This window comes from Camarhynchus parvulus, chromosome 12 (genome assembly GCF_901933205.1).
Source record: "Camarhynchus parvulus chromosome 12, STF_HiC, whole genome shotgun sequence".
In the NCBI taxonomy this organism is placed as follows: domain Eukaryota; kingdom Metazoa; phylum Chordata; class Aves; order Passeriformes; family Thraupidae; genus Camarhynchus; species Camarhynchus parvulus.
The window spans coordinates 19,474,012-19,493,272 of NC_044582.1; the positions used below are offsets into that span (position 1 = coordinate 19,474,012).

The window sequence follows — 19,261 nt, forward strand, 5'->3', positions numbered from 1 at the left end:
AATTTCCTGAGTTTTACCAATCAGAAAATAGGAGATGTGAATTACAAATCACCCTGGATGGATCTTGGAGCAATTTGGAAAAAAAAAAAATCTCAAATATCTTTTGATAGAAATTTTCTTTCTCTCAAGAGAAAACCAAGTATGTTTTTTCAGTATTTCTTTGTGAAATTCAGGGTTTGGTTGTTGGAGCCATGCAAGGCTCTGGAGCTCAGGGGGCAGAGCAGGGAAATTCCTGGAGAGGATCAGAGTCAGCAGTGCCCAGAGCGAGCTGAGTGCTGGCCTGGCTCAGCCGTGGGCTCTGCAAGTACAGTGGGGGTTTGCACTTTGATTTTCTGCTCTTTCTCACGGGGCTGCTGCTGCTGCTTGCTCAGCTGCTGGGTGCTGGACGTGCCATTTCTGCTGGGAAGTGTTCCATGAGTGTTCCCCTGTCCCAGCCCAGGGAGCACCAGCACAGGACCCATGGACCCCCAAACCCTGGAAATGTGGGGCTGAGCCCACATTTGTGGCCTCTCCTGCTCACAGGCCACAGTTAAAGCACAAGCAAAATGTGGGTGGTTTTACAGAGAAATAGCCTTGAAAAAATCTCCAGGTTTTAGCAGATCTTTAATAGATCAGAGCAGCTGGGGCTGCCCTGGATCCCTGGCAGTGCCCAAGGCCAGGCTGGACACTGGGGCTGGAGCACCTGGGGCAGTGGGAGGTGTCCCTGCCATGGCAGGGGTGGCCCTGGGTGGGCTCTGGGGTCCCTCCCAGCCCAGACCCCTGTGTGGCAGTGGGCTGCAGATGTCCATGTCGGGCTGAAGGTCTGGGAACTCCTGAGTGGCTGCCCAGGAGCAGGGGATGCTCATCCTGTGGAACCTCTGCACAGGGGCAATCTGCTGAGACTGAGGCTCAGACATGTGCAGAGCACCTGGGAGAGGGTTTGGAGTGACTCCAGAGGGAGGCACTGATTGATTACCATGAGAGGAGAACCCCTGGCAGAGCAGTGACCTCATGTCCCAGCTGCCAGGGGAATGGGGCTGGCTGTGTGAGATTGCCTGGGGATCCCTGGGAGAGCCACACCTGGGAGGGCTCTCCTGCTGAACGGGGTGTATTAGGGCCCAGCCTTCCAATCCATTTAGGAGGAGTCTCCTAATCACTCTTGTTTGCCATCTGGAGGTGCCTGCTGTCCCTCACTGCAGCTTTCCCTGCTGAGGATCAGCGGGACGTGGGGCACAGCAGCTCCCAGCCCTGGGATGAGCTTGCTCTGCTCCTGTGGGGCTTTGCTGGAATTTCACCCTTTGGGAAGGTGTTTCTGGTGGAGCCTGAGGTGCAGCAGGTGGAGGGCCCTGCTGGGCTGTCTGCTCCAGTTTCTGCTGCAGGAGCAGTGTCAGAACCCATGCTTAGCTTCTGCTGAGATTTACATGTAATTACTGCTTCCCCCTTCCTGAGGAAAGCACTCAAATGGCTCTTGGTGATGCCAGGGAACCTGTGAGGGGCTGAGGAGGGACAGGGGGTCTGCAACTGCAGCCAAAACATCCCAGGTTGGTTCGGGGCAGAGCAGAGAAAAGTCAGTTCGGCCAGCCCTGCCCTCCTGAGAGAGCTGCTCCTGTGGTGCGAGGTACCTGAGCCCCTGGCCTGGCTTCTCTGGGGCTGCCGGGGCTGATTCCTGTGCTGATTCCTGTGCTGCCAGGGCTGATTCCTGGGCTGATTCCTGTGCTGATTCCTGTGCTGATTCCTGTGCTGACTCCTGTGCTGATTCCTGTGCTGCCGGGCTGATTCCTGGGCTGATTCCTGTGCTGCCAGGGCTGATTCCTGTGCTGATTCCTGTGCTGATTCCTGTGCTGATTCCTGTGCTGATTCCTGTGCTGACAGGGCTGATTCCTGTGCTGCCAGGGCTGACTCCTGGGCTGATTCCTGTGCTGCCAGGGCTGATTCCTGTGCTGATTCCTGTGCTGCCAGGGCTGATTTCTGTGCTGCCAGGGCTGATTCCTGTGCTGCCAGGGCTGACTCCTGGGCTGATTCCTGTGCTGATTCCTGGGCTGATTCCTGTGCTGCCAGGGCTGACTGCTGTGCTGATTCCTGTGCTGATTCCTGTGCTGCCAGGGCTGACTCCTGTGTGCTGCCAGGGCTGACTCCTGTGCTGCCAGGGCTGATTCCTGTGCTGCCAGGGCTGACTCCTGTGCTGGTGCCCCCAGACCCCAGAGGGAGGCAGAGGAGTGCCAGGGCTCGTGGCAGGGCAGGCTGGGAGCGTTCCTCGTGCCCAGACCCATGCTACATTCAATGTATTTACTTTCCCTGTAGACTCCATACCACCAGTAAGAAAGAGTGTTCAAAAGTCTGTTACTTGGTACACTCTTCCACCTACTGTATAGCTTTTGCCTGCTTTCCAAAAAGGTAAGGAAAACTGAGCTTTTCTTACTTTATTCTCACATTATGATGGTGATTATGATTGTTGTGACTATTTTTATTATATACATAATTATATGAGAAATGTTCATTAGTGCAGCTGTGTTTAAAAAGAAATCTAACTTAAAAATTGTTCACAAACCCATTACCAAAAGCTGCCATGGGGGGTTTGCTGGGGAAAGGGGAGACCCTGACATGAGTCTGAGAGCTCTCCCCCTGCCCACCACTGGAGCTGGACCCCGATAAAGCCTTTGAGGATGGAATTTGTTTAAAAATGAACAAACAAATGATCAAAAGTGAATTCTGGCTCCCAGACCTGACAGCTAAGGCAGTGTTTTCTGAGTCCTCGCCAGCACCAAAGCTGGCCATGGCCCCAAAAGGTTTGAAAAGCTGCTTTTCCCCAGGGCAGCCCAGTGACACTGAGTGGGTGGAACTGAGTGAACAATTTTTGAGGGCTGGCTTTTCCTGGTGTTGTGGCTGCCTCGTGGTGATCTGGTGATGTGTGAGCTCCTGTGATATTTGTGACTGCAGCAGCCAGGAATTCCTGCTTTCCCAGGGGCACAGAGGGGTCAGGAAGCCTTTGATACTGCACAGAAATGATTGCCAAGCATGAATAAGTATTTTCACAGTTTTCTGCGTGCTCAGGGGCTTTGCCCAGGTACAAAAGCTTGTACCTGACCTGGTTCCTGTGCTGCTGTGCTCTGAGGGCTGGGAAAATCACTGTATTCAGCCTTCCGAGTGTTTAGCGTGGCCCTAATAGGTGAGAACTTCTATCAGCAAAGGTTGGAATGTTGCTTGAATTGAGTCTCTGAGTCACAGGAAAAGAAATTACCAATATCTCTGGCTGGTGTAAATTGCCCCAGCTCCAGCATCAATTCAGTCCTCCCGAGAGCCCAAATTGGTTTGGATTGTATTTGAACCAGGGCCATTGTGGCAGCTCCCAGCTCAGGCAGGCAGGAGGGGAGGCTGAAGCTCTCATGGACCCCGGCGTGACCCGGAGCATCCCAGGGCAGGGCTGGGCTGGGGAAATGGGACAAAGCGCCAGCAGGACAAGGGGCCACTCAAAGCCTCCTGCAAATGAAAGAGGAGAAGGAAAGGGCAGCTCTGCGGAGATGAGATTGCTAAAGGAAGGAGATGAGAAAGACAGAGATGGAAGACATCTAAATCTCAGGAGAAATAGTTTTTTTAATAGCAAACTTTTTTTAAAAATGGCACAAAAAATAATTAGGAGCTCAGATTCTAAAATTCATTTATTTCTATGTAATAGTGGGAATAATGTAAGGAATTGCTGTCTGCAAAGGCACACAAATAACTCTGTCATCCCAGTCCTATAAAAAGCAACTGGCCACTCAGATTCTTTAAGCAGATTTTAAAATTTGGTCCGGAGAAGCTTTGAAAATGCTTTTCATCCCAAACCAGGGATGCTTTGGGCTTGTGCTGGTCCTGCCAGTGCTCCTCTGCTCCAGGTTGTTTTCCATCCCAGCACTGCTGCTCCAGCTCCTGCAGCCCTGGCTGCTGCTTTCATTTGTTCTCCCAGGAATACAAAACAACAAGCAGCATGAAACAATGCAGTGTATTAAAAACAAAGCTGGCCAGCAGCAAACATCAGCCTGCTTGTAAATTGACACTTGTTCTGCTGGTAAGGTGTTTGTAGTAGGAATGAGCAGAGCTGAGCCCTGACGTGACTGTATCAATTTCTGCTTGTGATGCACAGGGAGATGGCTTTGAAAGGCTCTAAATTGTTTCCTGCGAGTGACAAATAGGGCTTCTCTGCTCCTGAGGCTGATGGAAATACCAGGCTTGGAAAACACGTGCTAGGTGTGAGGGAAGGAATGTCCATCAGTGAGCAAGGCAAGGAGGCAGCTGAGGCTTCTGCAGAGCTGCATCCTGCAGCTGGGTGTGCCAGGCTGGCCAGGCACTGCTTGGGGCAGGGAGAGCATCCCCAGCAGGTCCTGCAGGGATGGGCATGGCCGGGGCTGTGCCAGGCTCTGGGCATGGACATGGGCACCAGGCAGTGCTGATTGATTCCAGGGTTTGGGGGGGGGGGGACATGGATACTATGGAGTGCTGATTGATTCCAGGGTTTGGGGGACTGGACATGGATACCATGGAGTGCTGATTGATTCCAGGGTTTGGGGGACTGGATGGACACCAGGCAGTGCTGATTGATTCCAGGGTTTGGGGGGCTGGACATGGATACCATGGAGTGCTGATTGATTCCAGGGTTTGGGGGACTGGATGGACACCAGGCAGTGCTGGTTGACTCCAGGGTTTGGGGGGCTGGACATGGATACCATGGAGTGCTGATTGACTCCAGGGCTTGGGGAACTGGACACAGACACCATGGAACGCTGATTCCAGTGGCGTTGGGAGCCAGGGCGCTGCCAGGGCTGGCACAGCCTGTGCAGCAGCACTGTGGAGTCCCTGCCTGCCGTGGGCACAGCTGCCCTGAGGAGAAGTGCAGTTTCTGGGTTCCAGTGAGGAACTGATGTGCGAGGAGCTCTGACCTGTCTCAGACTGACCTGGGCTGCTGTTGGAAGGGGGAAATGGTTCAGGTGCCCCCCAATTCCGTGCCTGTTCTGCTCCTGCTCACAGGCCAGGCTGCCCCAGGGTGCCCCAGGCCAGGAGCAGCCCATGAGAACACCTGGGGACAGTCAGCCTTTGCAGGCTCTGGGTCTGAGCTGTGAGATGCTCTGTAGCTCATCAGCCTCCAGTGTGTGCTATGGAATCATTATTTGCTGGATTGAAGTGTCATTTTTGTTTTAAATCTGGCCAGTTTCAGCCTGAGAAAATACTCCGTGTTTAACCTCACTTGAGGGATTTTCTGTTCAGGGGAGGCTGCTAAGAAATGAGAATTTGCACTCAAAATTGATAACTGAAAGGCTTTGACAGCCCTTCACTGCATCTATTTTGCTTCTGGAACAGCTGACTGGAAAACTAAACATCACCAATTCCTTCTAATGGTGATGTGCTTATGTTAAAAGTACTGCACAGAGGTGCATCCTGCCCGTGGGCACTGCCAGGGATGCAGGGGCAGCCCCAGCTGCTCTGGGCACCCTGTGCCAGGGCCTGCCCACCCTGCCAGGGACAATTCCCAATTCCCAATATCCCATCCAGCCCTGCCCTCTGGCAGTGGGGGCCATTCCCTGTGCCCTGTCCCTCCATCCCTTTCCCCAGTCCCTGTGCAGCTCCCCTGGAGCCCCTCTGGGGGCTCTGAGCTCTCCCTGGAGCTGCTCCCCTCCAGGTGAGCACCCCCAGCTCTGCCAGCCTGGCTCCAGAGGGGCTCCAGCCCTCAGCGAAGAACATTCCCTGCTGTCTGAGCATTTGGGGATCATGTTACTTTCTTTTTTACATCTAAAAAGAATTACTTTTGATGGTACATCCATATAGTTGCCAGCTCCCATATTAATTATCTGCAGACTGTCTCACACCTCTCATGACTGTACACAATACAAGATTGTAATGTGCAGGCAAGTGCCAGACCGTTTCCTTTTTTAAAAATTGAAATTCTGAGGGCACTTAAACCATCCCCTTCGAGTCTGATGTGTGAATAAAAACACACCCATGGCTAGAAGCACCTGGGATATTAAAAGCTGTGTAGTAGATGGATGTCTGGGAGCACAAATTAGGATTAGTTAGTGTGTAAGTATTCATTGTTCATTCCACATTTTCTGTCTTCTTCTGTGATCTTTTTCCCTGAGAAATCTTGGAGAGGAGTGAGCAGATACAGCTGTACCTCACAGACCAGTCCCTCTCACTTCTTTGCTTAACAAACTCTCAGCAGCTCTGAAATTAGTTCTCCCTTTGACTAATTTACCACTCCTTACATCCTCTGAGGGAGATTCTGTCACATCTCTGAATTGTAATATCAGGGAGAAGACACAGCTTTTGGCTCTCCTGTGTCCCACAGAGGTGGAGTGCCTCCCTTTCTCCCAGGCAGGGCAGATGTCAGGGCTCAGCCTGTGCTGCAGGGCTCCCTCCCATCCCTCCTGCCTCAGGAAAGGAGCTGGAGATAGCAGATCACACTGCACAGCCTCCCCTCCATCCCCTCCATCCCCTGAAACCACTGGAGCCCAGGCTTTGGGAGCAGCTCCCAGCTGCAGACAGCTCCCAGCAGCAGCACCAGAGGCTGGAAGGGCCATGCTTTTCACAGATCTAATGAAAATTTGGCAAGTGAGTTCAAAAAGGAAATTCTAATAATGATGGGGTAAAAAGGAGAACAAACCTCAAGCAATATTGCAGCAAAATTAATTTCTCAAACACACAAATCCAGGCAGTTTTGGTGGGCATGATTGCAAGTATGGAGAAAACTGCTCAGGTTGTGTAAGAACAGCAAAAAATCTCAGCTCCTGCCTCACTGTGTGCCTTTGGTGAGGCTGTGCAAACCTTGATGTGTTTGTCACCTTGTGGGAAGCAAACACAAAACCCCAGCAGCTCTGGGGAGGGTGGAGCAGGCAGAGAAGGAGCCCAGCCCAGCCCTGCTGTGTCCCTGCAGGGATCACTGGAGTGAGGCAGGGCTTGGTCTGTGCTCTCACAGAGTGCAAACAGAATATATTTGTGCAGGGCCTGGGTTGGTTTGGCTTTTGAGGGCCAGCAAGCAGCAGCAAATCCAAGCAAACACTCAGAAATTGGGGTTTCTGCGTGCTCCTCTCTCCCAGCACTGCTGTCACACCCGGCACTCTGGAGAGCACCACAGGGGCTGTTTCTCCTTGCTGACTTCAGGGAAGGAAATGTGGTACTGCTGTCACACCCGGCACTCTGGAGAGCACCACAGGGGCTGTTTGTCCCTTCTGGCTTCAGGGAGGGAAATGTGCATCCCCCAGAGAGCTGTGCCGTTCATTAGAGCAGAGCATCCTTTGCCCTTCCAGAGAGGTGTTTGGCTTTGGGCTGGGCTTGTTTGGGCTCTGGCAGCAGGGGGCAGAGGCAGGGGTTCCTTTCCAGCCAGGGGAAAATGAAAGAACAGGAAGGGAGCAGGTTAAACACGTGTAATGCCCATGAAGCACAGCATGGGCACAGGGAAGAGGGGAGGAAGGCAGCCCAGCCCGGCTGGGAGGTTTGCCTGAGCTGCCCTCAGTGACCCAGAGCTCTGGCTCTCAGCTGGGAGCAGTCTGGCACTGCAGCCACCGAGGTGCCTGCTCCTGCTGCTCAGGGGAAGAAGAAACAGGAAAGATAAAGTTGCCATAGTTACACCACTTGTCACAATGCTTATCATGTCCCTGGGATAAAGAGCCCTGCATTAAATCTGGGCTCTCATTAATAGCAGCTGTTAAACATTTCCAGGGTATTTGAAATCAAGACTTTCTGCTAAAAAATTAAGTGTTGATTGCAGCAAAATGGGGCAGTTTAACAGTGCAGCTCAGAGTGTAATTTTGTCAGACACTGTGTAACACAGTTGTACACCAGGAATACATTTTCCACTGAATTGAGTCTCTTGCACCTCATGAACATCCTTGATTTTCCTGTTAAGATGTTTGTTACTTGCAACCCTTTGCCAAGGAGCTGGAGCAGGCCAGCTGGCAGGAAGGGAGAGGAGTTCCTGGGGGTGAGTAAGAAAATATTGCTGTGTGATGACTGTATAACCATGGCAGGCTGGGAGAGCTGGCAGTGCTGGAGAGAGGCTGCAGGTGACCTGAGTGTGGCCTCTGGAGCCTGGAGGGGCTGGCAAGAAAGGGGGGGGAATACTGGGGGGACAGGGCAGGGGGATGGCTTCCCACTGCAAGAGGGCAGGGGGAGCTGGGACACTGGGGAGGAGTTGTGAGCTGGGATATCGGGGAGGAGTTGTGAGCTGGGATATCGGGAATTTAGCTGGGATATCGGGGAGGAGTTGTGAGCTGGGAATGGGGGGGAGTTGTGAGCTGGGAACTGGGGATTTGGGGAGGAGTTGTGAGCTGGGACACTGGGGAGGAGTTGTGAGCTGGGACACTGGGGAGGAGTTGTGAGCTGGGATATCGGGGAGGAGTTGTGAGCTGGGATATCGGGGAGGAATTGTGAGCTGGGACACTGGGGAGGAGTTGTGAGCTGGGATATCGGGAGAGTTGTGAAGGCATTGGGACACTGGGGAGGGTTGTGAGCTGGGTCTCTGGGAGGAGATGTGAGCTCGGATATCGGGAGCAGTCTCGGTATCGAGGATTTGGGCACTGGGGAGTAATGTGAGATGGGTATCGGGAGGAGTTGACTGGGAATCATTGGGGGGTTGTGAGCTGGGATCAGGAGCAGTTGTGAGCTGGGAATCAGGGGGGAGTTGTGAGCTGGGCACTGGGGAGGAGGGTGAGCCACAGAGCCCTGCTTGTGCCGATAGGGGGATTGGGGACAAGGCGTTTGCTGGGAGAAGCAGTCCCTGGGAGGAGTTGCCCACAGCAGCTCAGCGGCAGGAGGCAGAGTGTGGAGCAGGCACAGCGTGCTGGGGGCAGCACCCTGTTTTCCAGGGGTTGGGGCAAGCGGCTACACCCCCAGGCGCACTGCCTTGGAGGCAGAGGTGTTTTTTCCAGCCATCAGCTCTGAGGTGCATCACTATTTTAATTATGTTTCATGCAAACTGTTTTCACACTTGGCTCTAACAGCTCTCTGCAGAGCCTGGCTTTCCAGGTAAGATAACCAAAGTGCTGTTAATGACTTTGTTTTAAGCAGGTGAAAATAATTTGCTTCCATTTGTTATCTTTGCAGTCCACAGCACTCAAACAGCAGCAGTAGAAATGGAGTTGGAATTAGCAGGTTTTCTGTACCGCTGGCTCCAATTAAGGAATATGAGTTGGGTTTGTTTCTTCCCTGCCATAATCTCATAAACATTTGGAAACACATTTCCTAAGCTCCTGAGCACCTTTCCAGCTCCACGTGACCTGGTGCAGGTGAGGCTCTGGGGCTGGATTGGTGTGAGCGTTGTGCAGTGGCTCCTTTGGCCCCTGGCTCCATCCCCACGTCCTCTCAGAGCAGGATTTCTGTCCCCCATCCCTGTGAGACACAAGCACAGCTCTGCCTGTGCCCCCTGCAGTCCTTCAGGGCTGGAGGTGTTGATCAGCCTTCCTGCTGCCCATCCCCTGATCCTGATGGGGCAGACGCTCTCAGCTTCCCCTGACACACCAGTTGTTATCTGCAAAGCAGACAAGGAGGAGATGGGGAGAGATGCAGCCAAACAGGAGATAGGGAGACAGCCAAAGGTGCCTGAGATGGATGTTCCTCAGCAGTGCTGTGCTTCGTTGATTTTAGCTTTTATTTGGAAGGGTACAAGTAATCCTCCTCTATCGGTTTTATTTCCTGACTCAAAATCTCAATCCCATAGTTCTGTTTCTGGCACAACCCTGCAGATTTTCCAGGCCATGAACAGCCAGGCTCTGTTCTGTGACTCAAAGTCCCGTTTGTGTTGGTGGCCCAGGGGGGGAGGTTCATCTCTGCACTGGTCTCCCCAGGTGCCCCCTGGTAACCCCCCAAGGCCGAGGGGTGGCTGGAGGAGCTGATCCCTGATCTCTGAGCCCTGATCCCAGGAGCTGGAGCAGGGTCTGTCTCTGCAGGCCCTGCAGATCACCCCTGCAGTTAGCAGGGCAGCTCATTGAGGCTGGCAGAGGAACCAGCCCAGCAGAGATGGACAAGGAGCTGTGTTTGTGTGCACAGAGCTGGCCCTGGCCCTGCTGAGGGGCTCACACGTGGCCAGTGCCACCTCTGGCCAGGGACAAGCAGAGCACTGCACAGCTGGTGTTCGGGATATCCCAGCCTGACCCCATCCCGCTTACAGCCCCTGGGAATGAGTGCAGGCACACATCTGTCCTTCACCTATCACATCTGTCCTTCACCTCTCCTTGGAGCAGAGCTTAGCCCGTGCCACGGGGCTGTCTCCTGCCAGAGGAGTTTGGTGACATTCCTCAGGGATGTGTTTTGCCCAGGAGGGGCAGCTGCCCCCAGGTCTGAGCGTTGTGGCACCTGAGCCTGTCCTGTGGCTGGCACATCCAGCCCTGTCCAGCTCATCCCCAGGTGCCACCTGAGCAGTTGTGTCCCAGGAAATCCGCAATCAGGAAACAGCAGGGATGGTTTTAGCACCCTGCCCTGCCTGTTTCTGTCTGGGATGTGCTGAGGATCTCCCACACCTGGAATGCCACTGCTGCTCCTGGCTGTGCTGCTGCACCAGCCGTGGCAGGGGAGCCTGACAGCTGAGGACAGAATTTCTAGGAGAAGAAGCAACTGGGGAGGAGCACACTTCTGATGTTCTATTCGTTATTTAATTATTTAATTTACTTGCATTCTGTTATTCAAACAGGACATTGCACTGCTCCTGTGTACCAAAGCCACAGGCTGGAGGGACCCTGCAGCACAGGCAGTGCAATGGCTCTGTGCAGTGTAGCCACTGAGAGACCTGAGAAGGTGCCAGAACACTGTGGCAGCACAACAAGAGAGATGTCAAAATGTGAAAGAACAATCCATTTACATTTAGATCCCAAATTTAAAATTATTTTCTCCAAGCTTCATTCCATTTGTTGGGGTTTGGGCAAGCATGTAGAATCATTTAGGCCTGTTGCTTTCATCTGGCTCTCATCTAAATTCCCCAATTTGAAGGCAGCAGAGCATGGGGAGAGCTCTGTCTTTCTGGCAGAGATCGAGGAAAAGCCACGCAGCTCCATTTTGCTTTTAGATGGACTAGGAGTAGGATTTAATAATCAGCCTCTGCTCTGCCTGGCACAAATGATATGGGCTGCTAAGCCAGAATTAAGGAAATGAAAGAATGGAAGAGAGGAGCTGAGCATTATCTGCCCCAGTGACTGCAGAGGAATCAGAGCAGGAGTTCCAGGCTCGGAGCCATCCCCATGTCCGTCCCCGCTCGGAGCTGGGAATGCTGAGATGATGTTTCATGCATTTGATAGCTCGAGATGCCTGGGGGCTGCAATAAAATTCATTTCTTGCACTGTAAATCTTTGCTCTTTAAGCATGGAAGAGGTTACAAATGCGCATAAAATTGAAGTGCAAGTGATTACATCTCGCTCTGAGTCAGTATTGACAGCTCTGCCTGGCTCTGGGGGGCTGTGGGAGCTCCTTTCTTTGTGACCTGTGCCCAAGATAATGAAAACCAGTCAAGTGATGAAACTCATAAGTCCAAAGAGGATTTTTGCTTCTGTGTATTTGTTTTTGATGTGTTACTGGCAGGGAGATGCAGCTGTTCCCCATCCTGTTCCTCACTTCTGGAAGGGTGTGGGCTGTCAGTGCCCCCACTGCTGGAAAGGACTGCGTTGTTGTGCTCTCAGGAGCACTGTTTGCTTTCACGTGCTGCTCTCAGGAGCACTGTTTGCTTTCACCTGCAGCTCTGGTGGCTGTGCTGGTGCTGGCTGAAGGTCGGACTCGCTGGTTTTTCCATCCCTGGTGGTTCTGTGTCTCTGTGGGGTCGCCTGTGCCTGTGCACAGGTCCTGGCTGTGCCCACCTGTGTCCCTCAGCGGTCCCTCCTGCTCCTTCCTTCTACTGGCATTGTCACTCTTCGCCACTAATTAGCGGGAAATTAGCAGAAAAGGGCGCTCGTCTCTAACTGTGACAGGAAACCCCTTCTTAAGGTGCTTAGGGCTCTTTTGGAAGGTGTCCTTTTTTCCCAAGGCAGTGACACGGTGCCCATGCCTCCGGAGCAGCGTTATTCGCGCACAGGCAGGCAGCAGCCGGGATCTTTCCTTCCTGCACCGCTTTGGGCGCCCAAACCCGAGGGTTAGCCCGGTGGTGCCCTGGGCATTCCCGGGATGTCCCGGCAGCGCGGATGCTGCTCTCGGCTCGCTGCCAGCGCCCCCAAAGCAGCGGCCGGCCGAGGCTGCCGTCATTCCCTGGCTATTAATTCATTAATTAATTAATGAACACGTGGATGCTGTTCGCGAGAGGCCAATCTGTGCTCGCTGTCGGAGCCGTCACCCTTTAGCAGAACAGCAGCGGAGCGAGTGAGATCTGTATCTGTCCCGTGTAAGGAGCAGGCAATGCTGCATTAAAGCGTGGCAGCGCTGATGGTTCATTAGCGTCCCCCATTTTCATGTAAATTAATTTCTTTGAGGAAAATCAAATCCATACCTGGTGCTAATTGCCGGTGACAATGATGAGCTGTGACTCAGGAGGATTCATTATCGAGGCAGACTGTGTCTCCTGAGCTGTCCAGGCCTGGGATGTGTTGGAAGTTGCACAGAGCCGCGGATTGCTGGAGCTGGTGCAGGAGCAGAGAGGGGAAATGCAGCAGAGCCACCAGGGACATGATTGCCCCTGACCTAACAGCCTTTCAACAAGGAAGGTTGTCTTTCCTCTCTGAAAATAACCCCGCGGCTTTTATTGAGCATTTCATCTGAATTACGGGTGATGCTTTTGTCAACTCCATTATCCTGGTGAGGCGGGGCCGTGCCAAGGCTTGTGTCACCGTCTCAGAGCCCATCCAGGTACCCACAGCGCTCCTTGGCCCCATCCCTTTGGCACGGGGGTTCCTGGTCCCGTTGGAAGTGAGGAAGGAGTGCTGGGGCTGAACTGGTGAGAAAACTCACCAGCAGAAGGACTGGTTTTGCTGGGAGCCCCAGTAATACTGGGGGGCACTGGAGGGGTGGCATGATCTGAACTCGCAGTGGGCGCATCTAAATTTGTCATAGAAACGCTGCTGCTCCCTGAAATTGGAGCATGTAATGGATAAAGGTGAAGTGCATCACAAAATAATACATGGAATTACTCTGCAGCCTGTTCCATAATGACATTTTTTTCCCAGGCTCATTTTACCCTTCTTCAGCGTTTAATAGCATTCCCCAGTTTATTGGGTATTTGTAGTGTAGCCTTGAAGGATAATGAGTTTTATCCTGGCAGATGTTGAACACCTTCGTGTGCAGGGGAAGTTAATGGGAGCTGAAGATGATCAGCCCTCAGTGGGATCAGTCCTTGATTGAGCAGACAGCACTGACTCCGGTCTGGGGCACGAGGGAAGAGCTGAATCAGGGTTGCAGGATAATATTGCCAAGGGCTGCAGCTCCACGTGAGGTTCCTACATGTCCATCTTGGAAATACCTGGGACTAAAATCCTGTCTTTGTTTTTGTCATTGAGCACCATGGGAAATACTGGGCTGCACCCTGAGCTCTGTACTCAGAATAGTCTGAATTGCTGGGGCACGAGAGTTTCTGAGAAGCCAGCAGTGATGTCTGGCTGCTGCCTGGGAGACACCCCTGGGGGACACCACAGCCTGGCTGGGGAACTGAGGGAGCTGTGTCTGGTCTCTGAGGGCTTGGGGGAGCTTTGGGCAGAGATGCAGGGGGTGTTCAGGGGCTGGCAGAGATGCAGGGGGTGTTCAGGGGCAGGCAGAGATGCAGGGGGTGTTCAGGGCTGGCAGAGATGCAGGGGGTGTTCAGGGCTGGCAGAGATGCAGGAGATGCAGAGGACGCAGGGCAGACACTCAGAGCCCTGTGGGAGCCATGTCCTATTTGGGTCTGGTTTTGCAGAGGGGCTGAGAGGAGCCCCAGGAGACCCAAACCCAATAAAGTTTGACAAGCACATTTGCAGAACAAATCCAATTGTTGTTCTCGCCTCTCCTTCCACAGTGTCTCTTAAATCTTCTTGAGAAAGTTTAAAATGAAACACAACACATTAAAAACTTCATCCAAAGTGTGAGTGGAGTCTGCCCCAGCTTAGCAGGCTGGAAATACTCAGCAAACTGCTTAAGTTATGCCAAATTCTCCCAAAGACTGTGGGATTTAGCAAACAGTGGTTTAGCAAACTGGGATAACTGGAAATCCAGGCTCTCTTTTTGGTCTCTGTGGAGTTTAGGCTGGATATCAGGGAAAGGTTCATCCCCAGAGGGTGCTGGGCACAACTGCCAGAGCTCCAGGAGCTGCCAGGGATGCCCAGGGTGGGATCTGGGGTGTCTGTGCAGGGCCAGGGGCTGGCTGATCCCTTCCAGCTCAGAATATTCCACAATTCTGTGTCCTGGATCTGTCAGTGTTGCCGGAGTACTGCAGAACATTTGCTTTGTGTTCAGCTGCAGTTAAATATTTGCAGCTTTTCCTGACAGGAGCGTGTAGCTGCGCTCATAACCTTCTGACTGGTCTGATTTCCTTCTGTTTGCAAACAGATTGGATTTGAAGGTCATAATTAGGAAAGCTGGTTCCTTCATCCTCATATTGAAAAATTCTCAGAAGTCATAAAAGTTGAATAAGAATCAACTTTATCCATGAGAAAAGCCAAGTTTAGCCCAGGAGATTTAAGAAGTTGGAGGAAATGTCACTGTTTTTGTAAAAAAGAAATCTTAATAGGATCTGGTTGTGGTGCCTCAGCAGCACAGTCACCCAGACTGCGGGAGCCTGACAAAATCAATCCCTGCTAATTCTGTTTATTGCCAGAGCTGGAGCTGGAGCTCGGGCTAACCTGGGAGCCGCCTGCCCGGAGTCCTGTGGGTGGGAGCGGGGGGTCGGGAGCCACCGGCTGTCCCCATCCTGGTGTGTCCCCATCCTGGTGTGTCCCCATCCTGGTGTGTCCCCATCTCGGTGTGTCCCCATTCCTGGTGTGTCCCCATCCTGGTGTGTCCCCATCCTGGTGTGTCCCCATCTCGGTGTGTCCCCATTCCTGGTGTGTTCCCATTCCTGGTGTGTCCCCATTCCTGGTGTGTTCCCATCCCGGTGTGTCCCCAGTTCCTGTTGTGTCCCCATCCTGGTGTGTCCCCATTCCTGGTGGGTCCCCATCCTGGTGGGTCCCCATCCTGGGCACATCCCCAATTCCCGGTGTGTCCCTAATTCCTGGTGTGTCCCCATCCTGGTGTGTCCCCATTCCTGGTGTGTTCCCATCCCGGTGTGTCCCCAGTTCCTGTTGTGTCCCCATCCTGGTGTGTCCCCATTCCTGGTGGGTCCCCATCCTGGTGGGTCCCCATCCTGGTGGGTCCCCATCCTGGGCACATCCCCAATTCCTTGTGTGTCCCTAATTCCTGGTGTGTCCCCATCCTGGTGTGTCCCCATCTCGGTGTGTCCCCAGTTCCTGGTGTGTCCCCATTCCTGGTGTGTCCCGTTTCTGGTGTGTCCCCATCCTGGTGTGTCCCGTTTCTGGTGTGTCCCCATTCCCAGCACATCCTCATTCCTGGCATGTCCCCATTCCGGGCACATCCCCATCCCGGGCATGTTCCCATCCTGGGCACATCCCCATCACAGGCATGTCTCCATTCCTGGTGTGTCCCCATCCCGGTGCCCCCCGAGCAGTGCCAGCCCCACCAAGGGCTCGGCCGTGGGCTCTGACCCGTGTCTGCTTCTCTTGCAGGCCCTGCTGCAAAAAAGAAGTACGTGAGCTACAACAACCTGGTGATCTAGGCCCAACTGCCGTGGGGCACGGGCCACCAGCCCACCCGCCTCGCTGAGCTCCCCGCACGGGCTCTGGGGAACCGGGCACGGGGGAGGCGAGAGGAGCCCGGCTCCAGGCCGCTCCCGGCATCTCCTCCATCGCTGCCGGCTCTGCACGGCGCTGGCCTCAGGGCTGCCATGGCCTTGGGGACACCGTGGCCTTGGGGCCTCTCCAGCCTTGGGACCGCTGTGGCCTTGGGGCCGCCATGGCCTTGGAGCCGCCATAGCCTTGGGGCCGCCATAGCCTTGGGGCCGCCGTGGCCTTGGGGTTTCTCCAGTCTTGGAACCTCTCCAGCCTTGGGGCTGCCACGGCCTTGGATCCACCATGGCCTTGGGACTGCCATGGCCTTGGGGCCTCTCCAGCCTTGGGACCACCATGGCCTCAGGGCCACCATGGCCTCAGGGCCACCATGGCCGCGCCTCAGGAGCGGCTCCCTGGGCCGGCTGCACTCGGCTGCTCTGGACTCTAATGGGCTAATTCTGTCTTTCTATGTACTTCCAGGCTGCAAGTTTTTGAACTCTCTGTACAGTTTGTGAGGATTTTTTGCATATTGCCATCCATGTTGTTCCGAGGTCACTGTTTGTTTTTGGATGCACAGTTTCCTTGAGGCCCTGTGCTCTCGGCACCTCTCAAACCAACCGACCACTGAGGATCTGAGACCTGTGTACATGACTTGTATTATTATTCTTGTATCACTGCAATCCATATACCTTATTTTTTTTAACTAAACAAACAAACAAACAAAAAAATAATTTAAAGACCAAAAACTGTGCTGGCGAAGTTTGTCCCCCCCTTCACACCTCCGATGGGCTGCAGAGGAAGCAGGAAGGATTTTTGCTGAGTTTTAGTAGAGGTCTTGATCTTTGGAATGCATGCCAGTAATGTATTTTATGGTACATGTTAATAATTTATGTTTGATATTTGTATTTGTGTTCTACTTTGTTCTTTTCTTTAAGGTATATGACTATTTTGCAATAATTTCAATGATTCTTAGGATATTTGGAGGAAAGAATATGGCTTTTACATGTCTTGAGGTTTTTCTTTGTTGATGCCCCACCATGATTGACCAGTGTGATAAGGACTTACAGAAGCATGTATGTTTTCTACTGTTTGTAATAAGTAATTTCGTTAATCTTGCTGCTTATGTGCCAATTTAGTGAAACCAATCTTTGCCGCAACCTCCTCCCTCCCTTTCCATTCTCTCGATCCTGTGATATTATCCAAGAATGTATCAATAAAGGATTTTGGTTAACTTTTTTTTATTTACTCCAATAAATATATTTTTTCAGTTGTTCCCTCCCCCTTCCCCCTTGTGACTTAACATTTATTTAATGGCATTGTCAGACATGCAGGAATCCAGCACAGAGGGGCTTGTACACAAGGAGCAGGTCTGGAGAAAGTCCTGGGGAAGCTGGCAGCTGATTGCAGGGGGAAAAGGGCTTGGAAGGGACTTCTAAAGGTCTGTCCCAACCCCGAAAGCCAAGCTGGAGTCCCTGGGTGCCAGCCTCCTGTCAGTGTCTGGTATCTGCAAAGCTGCTGTCAGCTGCTGAGGCTCCTCTGAAGGACACCACGTTCAACAGCACGCCAGACGGTAATTAGGTGAGCAATTAATCAGAGTCAATCTGCCAGGCGCAGGCTGGGTGAGCTGGGGCAGGAAAAGGGAGAAGTTGAGGCAAGAGGTGAGAGGAAACTCATTGCCTTTGCAGCACAGCACCTGCAGCACCTTCGGCATGGCAGCCACGGCTCGGCTGCGCTGATGGAGCCTGGGGAAGGTGTTTAGCCTCCCATTTTCTGCAGACAGCTTGATCACTTATCCTGATGAAGTTAATCAGCATCAGGAGGAGCTGTGACAGCTGCGACAGGGCGCAGGGAGATGAAGAGCTGGGTGTCACAGCCTGCCTGCTCTGCACGGCCATGGCCTGGGGACGTTCTGCACCTCCAATGAACTGCAGCTGACTCCGGATGGAACTCCACCAGGTAAAGGCTTTCTTAGCAACAAACTAATCACCAGCCAGCTAATAATGAAGGCAGAGGTGCTGCAGCTTTTTCCTTTCCCCACAAACACTGGGACAGAGCCAGCATTGGGCTAAATAAGTACATTGCTATCAAACAAATGTTTCTTGCCCAGAGGCTCTCTTTTTTTTTTTTTTTTCCTGAATGGAAAAAAATGGTTTATTGGTTTGGTTTTCACTTTATTTCGGTGAAGGGGGGGACTGAGGTGGAAAGAGGGAAGGGTGCTGCTGAGAGGGGGTGATGGGGAATGCGGAACCCTGGGTGCATTAATGGCTCTCTCGGAGCTGTACCTCCACAGCCATAAATCTCTTTCTGTGTGTATGTGTACACTCATGACCACTCCGTGTTACATACACGTGTCCTGGGCACATTGGGAGCCCTGGGCAAAGTCCTCAGTTTTTAGGGAAACCCTCCCATTCAATCACAAGAGGCAGAAGGGACCCTCCAGCTTTCTAAACTCCTCAGAGAGGAGTTGGGATGCAGCTGGACCCAAGCTCATCCTCACTCCCCCTCAGGATATTCAACTTTGGGACTGATGAGTCAGGCTGGCTTCAGCATTATTCACCCCAAAAGCAGCCTGACCCCCCTTCATCCAGCACTGACAGCTTTGCAGACAGGGCCTTAGTGGAGTTGTTCTATCCCATTGCAGGCAGAGATCCTGCTACAACACAAACAGAACTGATTATCACCACATAATCCTGTCAGTTGTATTAAAATAAAAAAAAAATGAACGCATTAGGAATTATTTTATCACTTCCACCCCCATTTTTATGCATTAGACTCTGAAGCAAGTCCCTGAGCCCAGCAAGGCTCTGGTTTAAGAGCTGACACAAGGTGAAGATGTTGCACTCTGCACTGTGGATCAATTTTTATTTTTATTTCACAAACTGCACCACACTATTACACCCACACAGCTCCTTTTCAAACACAGAACCACGAGCCTTTAACTCCATTTAGAGTCTTTTATTTTACAATTGGCTGCACTTAGCATCAGTGCAGTGTTACCATTGTTCCCATAACAGCTTCATCTCATTCCCCTCTGAGTACACACTGGTGTCATGATACTGGTTTGGTTCTTGGAGAGTTTCTGGACTGGTTTGGTTCTTGCACGGTTTCTGTACTGGTTTGGTCCCTGCAGAGTTTCTGTGCTGGTTTGGTCCCTGCAGTGACTCCTGGGATGCTGTGGACACCTCCATGGAGAGCTGTCCTGCTCTGGAGATCAGCCCCAGTGACAGGGATGATTCCTGGGATGCTGTGAGGCAGGAGCATCCCTTGCCCTCGGGCTGTGCTGTAGGACCCAGCTGCAGAAGGAAATGTTCCCTTCCCATGGTGAGGAACTGATAAATGTGCTGTGAAAAACGCCCCTGTGATCGTGAAAGGAGAAAATTCCCCAAGAATGGGAGTGATTTTTTTTGTTGCCGTTTATTATTGAGACTGAATTACATCAAATTGTTTTGGTATGTAAATGCCAAGTTTATTGTTCATTAAAATCATTGCAGAGTTAAGCTTTCTGGGCATGTTGTATGATAGATAATGACAATTATTTAGCCCGAGTCAGAGCTTAG

At 52.4% G+C, this 19,261-nt stretch overlaps 1 protein-coding gene across 3 annotated transcripts in view; it reads left to right on the forward strand.

Annotated features, from left to right (window-relative positions):
• GRM7 (glutamate metabotropic receptor 7) overlaps positions 1 to 16,940 on the forward strand; it is a 193,852-nt gene extending 176,912 nt beyond the window's left edge. For all 3 annotated transcript variants that reach the window (XM_030956622.1, XM_030956621.1, XM_030956623.1), the window contains one exon: positions 15,603 to 16,940. In XM_030956622.1, coding sequence (XP_030812482.1) covers positions 15,603 to 15,652 — 50 coding nt within the window. In that variant the 3' untranslated portion in view covers positions 15,653 to 16,940. The remainder of the gene's footprint in view (positions 1 to 15,602) is intronic.
• Positions 16,941 to 19,261: the final 2,321 nt, after the last annotated feature.